This window comes from Clupea harengus, unplaced genomic scaffold (assembly GCF_900700415.2).
Source record: "Clupea harengus unplaced genomic scaffold, Ch_v2.0.2, whole genome shotgun sequence".
Classification (NCBI taxonomy): domain Eukaryota; kingdom Metazoa; phylum Chordata; class Actinopteri; order Clupeiformes; family Clupeidae; genus Clupea; species Clupea harengus.
Window position 1 is genome coordinate 2,493 of NW_024879967.1, and position 8,300 is coordinate 10,792.

The 8,300-nt window shown below is 41.3% G+C and overlaps 1 protein-coding gene across 1 annotated transcript; it reads right to left on the minus strand.

Moving 5' to 3' along the window:
- Positions 1 to 1,795: 1,795 nt before the first annotated feature.
- On the minus strand, positions 1,796 to 4,894 carry LOC122130966 (small integral membrane protein 24-like). The gene is made up of 3 exons (XM_042705843.1): positions 4,221 to 4,894; positions 3,539 to 3,677; positions 1,796 to 3,016 (listed from the first exon to the last, which is right to left on the minus strand). Exons 1-3 carry the CDS (start codon positions 4,285 to 4,287, stop codon positions 2,908 to 2,910), a joined length of 315 nt encoding a protein of 104 aa, XP_042561777.1. The 5' UTR covers positions 4,288 to 4,894; the 3' UTR covers positions 1,796 to 2,907.
- Positions 4,895 to 8,300: the final 3,406 nt, after the last annotated feature.

The window sequence follows — 8,300 nt, forward strand, 5'->3', positions numbered from 1 at the left end:
GAGAGGCAGAGCTCACTTCATATAGCATATTTCATGTCTCCGTTCTGAACTTGCACCCATGCTTCAACTCATTCAGAAGATAAGCATTCAAATCTCTCATCCCTGCATGATTTAGAAGAGAGCGCTCCTCCAAACAGCTATGAGTCATGGGACATCTGCACACACATGTGGAAGCTACAACACTCTTGGCCATGGAAACAAAGCTTGCCTAGTCTGCATGCGTCCAGGTTTACTGAGCATAGACTCACTCCCTGAAGGCCTTTGCTGTCGTCCTCCTGCAAGAGAAAGGCATATTGTGTTGGACAATACAACAGGATTTGGAGAGGGACCCATGACTTAGACCCAGAGCAAAACGGCACCGTAGAGTTGAATGCATATATTGCAAGGCTCATTTCGTGAGGCAGGCTTTTCCCCAAGCCTTGCCCTAGTGTGTTCTGTGCTTATGAATTTAATAACTCAATTTACAGTATATGATGTGAGCGCCTTGTAAAAACACTGTGGAAAAGGGTTCCAGATGTCCAAACAAAAGACTGCCATCCCCCAAGGACTCTCCCTCTCGGCAATATGATAGCAATCAAATTACCAAAGTATATGGAGGTTGCTGGGGAAAAAATGCACGTTGATGCATTACAAAAAAGAGACTAGCTCTTGTGGTGACATTTTTAATATACACTTGGACTCTTGCTTGGTTGTCCAAATTTCGAAAAATGTTTCTTTAAATTCTTAAATAAACCCCCTCGAAAGAGCTAAACTCACTGAAGTAGATTACCATGAATGGAAATAGTCTATATGCGGTGTCCTGAACCTGGTTTACCCCAGACTTGATATCTGAACATGGTGTTGAACGTTAGCAAGAGTAGATCGGTGCTATTAGATCAGATGTTGCTGTACTGCGTAAGCTCCTCTGTGCCTGGTTTGGGAAGAGGACTCTTAGGCTGTCAGAGTCTGGCAGCCACTTGTCTTCTTCCTCTCCCAGCCTCTGTGCAGTTCATCACTACCCTCGGCCAAAGAACAGTCGGGGCCCAGAAGGTATGATGCTGCTGGTTCCCATCTGTTTTGACGCTCTAAGCGGATTTACTTTACTATTTCTGAGTTGAATCGACGCGCTCCAGACCCTTGCACTTGATCAGGCCGGAGATGGAGAGAGTTGTTGCCTTCAGTCATAGCATCTACCTCCAGGAGAGGCATTATGTCAAAGTAACACTGACGCGCTCAAAGCAGGAATAGCAAATTAACTCAAAACCATAGAAAGTTCCTATGGGGTTCCTCAGCATGTGTGGACGTTTAAGGGCAATGTGGGGAGATTTAGTGTCCTAATTTACGTGAAACTTGTTATGATATACCTGTCACTTCAAAGTATTGTGGCATTTGTGGACCTTTATATTCACCATGTAAAGGGCTATCATATTAAAAATAGTTTTCAGAGGGTTGTTATTGCATTAAAAATTTAATTTCCATTCAGTCCATCAGTGATAATGAACTTTGTTTCAAGATGCTTTACTGCACCCGTTCCCATATCATGCTGTACTTGCCACAACTAGACTCTAAAATGTATCTACCTGCCACTTCCAGGTTCTTAAAACAGCTTTCATTACATTACACTTTGATTTATAGCATGAGAACAAGCAGTTGCAACCTGCAAGTCAAAGGAATTGCATCCAGTGTTATTGAATTGCACAGGAAAATGGTTAGACGGCCAATTAAATTAAATTAGTGTAATAAATACCATTAATAAATAGCCTGACTTCACATCCTTTCATGCTGCTTCATGACTCAACCGATCCATTTATTCTCCGCCTGTATATTCACTTCATATGCATGGAAAATGCATCTGTATGCTCGTATGTCGTGCGTTTTCTATCATCTGTGCCAAAAACTGTTCCTTTGAGACGATTCCATATGAGAAAAGACTTCTTGGTTGATGTTACATCACTGCACTGGAAGCATTTAAGCTGTCAAAACTGTCATTCAAAATGAGTAATCGACTTCATACCGTAACCCTCTTTGCATACATACATGCCGAAATCAGAAATGTCACAAAATGCAAGCCCCACCAGTTCAGTCCACTGTGACGCCACCTGTCTTGAAAGACTCGTTGTTCACAAACCCACATCTTTTGAAAGCCCACTGACTCACACCACATCACCAAGGGCCAAGTGTCATCTGTATGGTTGTGTGAACCATACATCACATCATGGAAAATCTTTTCTATGTTTATTTTCTTTGTTGTCGGTGGACTTTCACAATCATTGCAATCAGTCATTCAATGTAATTTTACAAGCATGCTAATATCCAATACCACTGATTATAATGTATTTTTTATACTGTGGATAAGGAAAGCATAATGAGGATGTATTTATTATACGCAGTGAAACATCTTTCCCAATCAGACTACATGCATAACATTGTTTATATGATATTCCTTTTGTAGTTATAGTTTTTTATGTAGTTATATATATACATATACAGTTAAATATAAAGTTTCTCTGGTAGTTGTAGTTTTTTTATATAGTTACAAAATATTGCCCTCTTTTTTAGGGACGTATATTAATAATGTGTTAATTAATAATATGTTAATATTCAAGATGCAGTGTTAGGAACTGCTTTGCCAATGCGCACAAATGAGAATAGATAGAGTACATTACGCCATCTAGTGGCTGACAGAAGTAAAGATATGCTATTTAAAAAACGTCAATATGCCAGTCCTCTCTCTGTTAGCAACACTACGCCTTGTGTATGTTTATTAAATCATCAACCATAACAATGAATACGTCTAAATATAATGTCTTCAGGTGTCACATTAATTAAATTAAATAAACACATTCCCACAGTGAAAAAGTTCATAATTGTTTCCTTGCGGTGTAACACCAGTGTTGGTCTTGAGGTTGTTTTGTCTGGGTCATTTCTTCATAGGACTGTCTGTTTGACATCATCTTCCTCCTCTTCTATGACGGTCTCAAGTTTGTTTTCAAAACCCTCCACATCTTCTTCTCTGCTGCTGCGTCTGCTGCTGCTGCTACAAAAACAAAAGCAGAAACAGAGCCAAGAGTTAAGAGACTGCGTAAACCATACCAACTAATGGCCAGATACAAGCAAAACTTGCACTCAACCCTCTTGTTGGTTCTGTAGCAATCTGCAAATGAATTACGCCATTCGGCAATAAATCACTGACAAAAACAGCATGAATGACTCTGGAACTGGAATGCACCCCCTCATATATGTGTTGGGTAATAAACTGTAAATGTTTGAACACGCCCTTGGAATATATCTGTATCTATATCTATAGTAATACCCTGATAAAACAGAAGCATGCACTCTATCTGAGAGAGGCCATAAAGTCAACGGGCTGTAATTACCTGGGGTATCAGAGTTCAAACTGTGCTTGGGTACATTTTAAACACCAGAAAAACATACCGCACGCTTTCACCCGCGTATTGCTGTAATCTGTACAGGGGGTGGTATTGATCAGGTATTGATTTGTATCAGGGCTCTGGGATCTCTCTAAGTGCTTATGAGGGGAAGGGGTGTCCATGCATACTCATCTCTCCCGAACAGCAGCCTCTTCGCAATGAGCACGATGAAGACGAAGACGAGGAAGCCCACGACCGCTGCCAGCCCCACCAGCCAGGGCTGCAGCCTGCCTTTGGTCGTGGTGGTTGTGGTGTCCCTCACGCCACCTGACAGTGAGGAGCCAAGGAGAGGAGTGAGATGAGCGGCCACTCGCCAGGGCAGTGTACAGGCTCAACAGACACAGGGCTCTGAGTTTTTGGTTGCCATTCAGTCAACGTGGCTTTTGCAACATGTCGAATTCATTGGTTTAGTAGCTCTTGTAAGTCGTATTTTTGTCAGGACCATTACTATTGGATCACTGTCATGGTTTGTTGTGGTATGAGGCAAATGTCATTTTAGACTGAATGACACTACTTGTTAGAGCAACCTCACCTCACACACACCCTGGTATTTAATAGCAGATTGTATTTACCTGGGCAATGGTTTTCATCATCAGAGCAATACCAAATACAGCTTAGAATATACAATTAGTGTAAATCAATAAGACTTTTTGCATGGTCACCATGAGAGGATTACCACATCTGTCACCCTTGATATCATCTGACCAGCAGATTGCAACTCACCTTAGCTGCAAATAATCAATCTAGTTTCACAGTAACTTAAACCCAGAGTCTGAACCTACAGCATATAGTATGGATGATGCGACTCACCACTCTGTGCCTGGCAAACAGAAAGCGCCAGCAGGGTGCCAGCTAGCACGTAACTGTGGAGAGACATGGTGTCGGATCTTCCAGCTCTTCCCACTGACTTCTGTGAGCGGCTTGGCCGGCGTTGTGGGACCAGACCCTCGCCAGAGGTCCAAAGTGCAGGCTCAATCAGCACGACAATAAGTCACAGCTGGATTAACAGGTAGTTTATGGCCGTGAGACTGCACTCTCTCGGTTTCGCTATCTGTCAAGAGTCCATGGCTCTCAGGTGCCGCTCGAGGGCCTGATTGAAGTCGCCAGCGTGAGCCAAATGTGTCATAGACCTGGCTCGCGCTGTTGCCCATCTCTCGCGGAATTGCTGAGATCCACGTTTAAAAAATGGGCTGTGGTGAACTTTATTGATGCAAAGTTCTCTGTTCAAGAGGGCTATCTGTCAGTCAGGCAAGAACCTTGGTCTACTTTAGATGAGTAAAGATGAGGCCGAGCCAACACCGGGGTACCATACGCAGCATATTTTAATAGCCTGAGTATCTGCTATAAACAGCACTGTCAGGTATTGAACAAGGACATTATAAAGTTACATAATATCTGATAAAAAGGGTGATAATATAATAAAATGGGTAAGCTGAAAGTGATGGGAAATGCATGCAGATATTAAACTGTGGAATTATATGGTGTAATTACAATGTCACTTAATAATAGATAACAAATGTATGGGAGTGATAAATACATCTAGAATACATTTTCTCTTCAATGAAATGAATGAAACATTGATATTAAATATCTTTTATTGATTAATAGTATTTGGATATCAGTATCCAACTTTCAACTGTCCAGAGAACACAAACTCGCTTTCCACCTATAGGGGATGAGACAAACTTCTGGTTCAAGAAAAATGTGGCATACAGAGCGCTGCATCAATATTTCATATTTTAGACAAAATTTTAGTCAATAGCTTGCAAGGCTAACAGCAACAGTGCATTAGCCCACTTAATATTTACAAGATGAAACAGCACTTAGCTTTCAATATTTTTTTGCTTAATTGCAGTTCTTTTTTTTCAGCAACAAGCTTCTCAGCCATTATATACGGGATAGCAGCCACCCCTGTCGAGCTCTTATTTACACATAACTCTGTGTCCACAATTTAAATGTAAGTCCATTGTGTAAAATGTAGTCAGGCATGCTAACTCAGAACATTTGTAGTATCTTATCTCTCTGACCACAAGCCTCTCTCTCTCTCAAAAAAAAAAAGGATCTCCAAAATCCCAACCAATATGCTCAAATTTCTACCTGTCAATCATGTGTATGAGCCAAAGCAGCTTCGTAGTGTGCGTGTGGAAAGAGAAGATTTTGAGAGGATTACTGAAGAGAGCATAATGCATTTATTTAGCTGTGGAGGTTCTAAACGACCGTCTGACTCCATATTTTAACAACAGTGTTTCTCTTCTGGTCTTGCGTCTGGCTGGCTGGCTAGCTGAAGCGTCCAAACACCACCCGTGGTCCGGTGCGAGGTGGGCGGGGCTCTCGGCCGTCGGAGATGACCCAGATGGCTGGCGTGTTCTTGTTGCCCTCCAGCAGGACCTGGTACTCCTCCGCCCTCACCATGGCCTCCAGCTCAGGGTTGGTCTCTGGGCACCAGTCGATCCGGAACTTGTCTTTACATTCGTAGTAGTCCACCGCCACCTCCTCTGGCTGCTCCCCAAGCAGCCAGTCTAGACAGAGAGGCCACTTGTTGTTATTTATCTTTTATTTCATACAGTTTATGATGTGTCAGCTGGACTGGGAATTATGTCTGTTTTAATTGTGCAATTAGTAACTTTTGTTGTCAAAAATAAATGTTCCAATACCAACTACAACACTAACATTTCAATTCTGAAGGAACTGTGATAAAACAGTATTTCCCAATGTTCCTTCATGGTCTATATATATTTTTCCAATTATTTACTTTACTTTTATTGTTGATTTATTTATTGTATCATTATTACTTTAGGTGGGTTTCTGCATATAAATATTTTTCAAAGCAAGAGAAACATAAACAAATGAAATTCACAGACATTTTCACCCACTTACTTTTGTACAATGATGAAATGTGTCCTTTGTGTTTAATAGATGTGTAACATTGAACGATAACTTTTAAAAAATCTGAACTAATTGCACTGCCAGGCATAACAAAACTGCCCAGAAACAACTGATAAGAAAGAACCTCTCTAGTAATCCCTCTATTTCCATCATGTTTGCAGGGTGTTGATCCCTCTAAAAACCCAACGATAAAGAGCTTTACACTGTGCCTTAAAGCCTAAGAAATACTACTTAGCTTGAGAGGAACTAAGGATCTGAATGGTTTTCTGTGATATGGGGTGGTCACGCGTGGTGAGATTGTTACCTGCCAGGTCGTGGAGGAGGTCTTTGATCAGGTGCCTTATTATGGCGTACAGAGCGATCAGTGCGCCTGAGGAGGCCAGGAGCAGGTAGATGATGTAGTTGGGTAAGGTGATGGCGTCTCGGGATGGGGGGATGTAGCTTTCAAATAAAATCTCCTCTGAGCCACTCTGGTCCACCACAGCTTCATCTACATCCATTTCTCCTTAACTTATTTGAAGGCCAGTAGGCGTCTTGACTGTGCTGTCATGTTGTCCTGGAAACCTATTGAGTGTCAGCAGCAAGGTTGGATAATTCTGTCCGAAAGAGAGTAATTATCAACAATAGATTGCCACAAGAACAAAATTCCCACCTGTCCTAGACCTCCGAAAATACACACATCACAATAGGAATGGTGAGGAATTATTTTTTTTAAACAAAGAAGAGTTCTTACCGGCAAGACTTCCCGTTAGCTGCTTTTTTTCCCTTTGTGACAATCCTGTAATCCCCTAATCCCTCTCTTTAGTTCAAAAGCAGTTTAGGTGTGTGGCTGAGGTGGTGTGAAACCACTCGAGGTCTGCTCATAAGTATTTTTCATGCTTGAATGACACCATGAATGATGCTAAACACAATGCTACAGCATCCTGGGCTGTGAAGCCACCATGACTGGAGTGCATCGGATTCAAACTGCCCCAGCAACAGAAAACAAGGGAGCTATCGCTAATGCACTTAGTGGCATAAGCACTGGGTCAAGGGCGCCATTCAGAGCCTAGATTTAACTATTTAAAAGAGCTGTCTGGACAGGGGATGTATGGGGGCCCTGATGTCAGCCCAAGGTCTTAATGTTTATATACCACAAGACAGATTAATAATATGTGCAGTGTATACCATAAATACTAATATGTTGTTTAATTTTACTTCAGCACACTGTTATTTCATCAGAATTCTTTCTTTCTTTCAGTCTTTCTTGATCATATATTCTTTTTAATGGCATAAAACAAATAATATCTAAGCTTGCATATCCCAATGGACTGTTCTGGCATATCCCAATGGACTGCTCTTGGATACAAATGTCAGGTGCTCTATCCCTCTTTGTTGTAGCGACAGAAAAAGATGGTTTGCTCAGCATCCCTGCAGGGATAAGGCTGTTTTAAGCCCGGACTGATAATACTGGATAAAGCTAAGGGGATAGATCAGCACATCATGCATACACATAAACACACACACACACACACGCACCACAAACACACACAAATGGAGAGGGAGAGTGTGACAAACACACAGAGAGTCAAAGGCACAGAGAAAGATGCACACACAGAGACACACATGTCCAATTATATTTTTATTTGACGCATTACTTGCAATGGGACAGACTGCTGTGGTTTGTACAGCAGCATGGCACTCAAATCACTATTACAGAAGTACTAAGCTAAGGAGGCTCTGCCTCGGTTTAGACTTGTGTAGCAAAAGCATGTTTTTCTTGAGGCATCTACCAGTCACATGGAAACAGTTAGGATACATATAAATCTTAAAACAAAAAAATAAAAGATGTTATATTTTACATGATGTTCTAGATTACATCAAATAAACTACAGTGCTTCTGATGCTCTGAGACGAGGCGATTGATAAATAAATCAAATCTAAATGTGTATACATTTCTGCAAAAGCATTGCAAAGATAACGTAAACATTAAATCAGTGGATGATATTTGGAGATCCCAAGTGA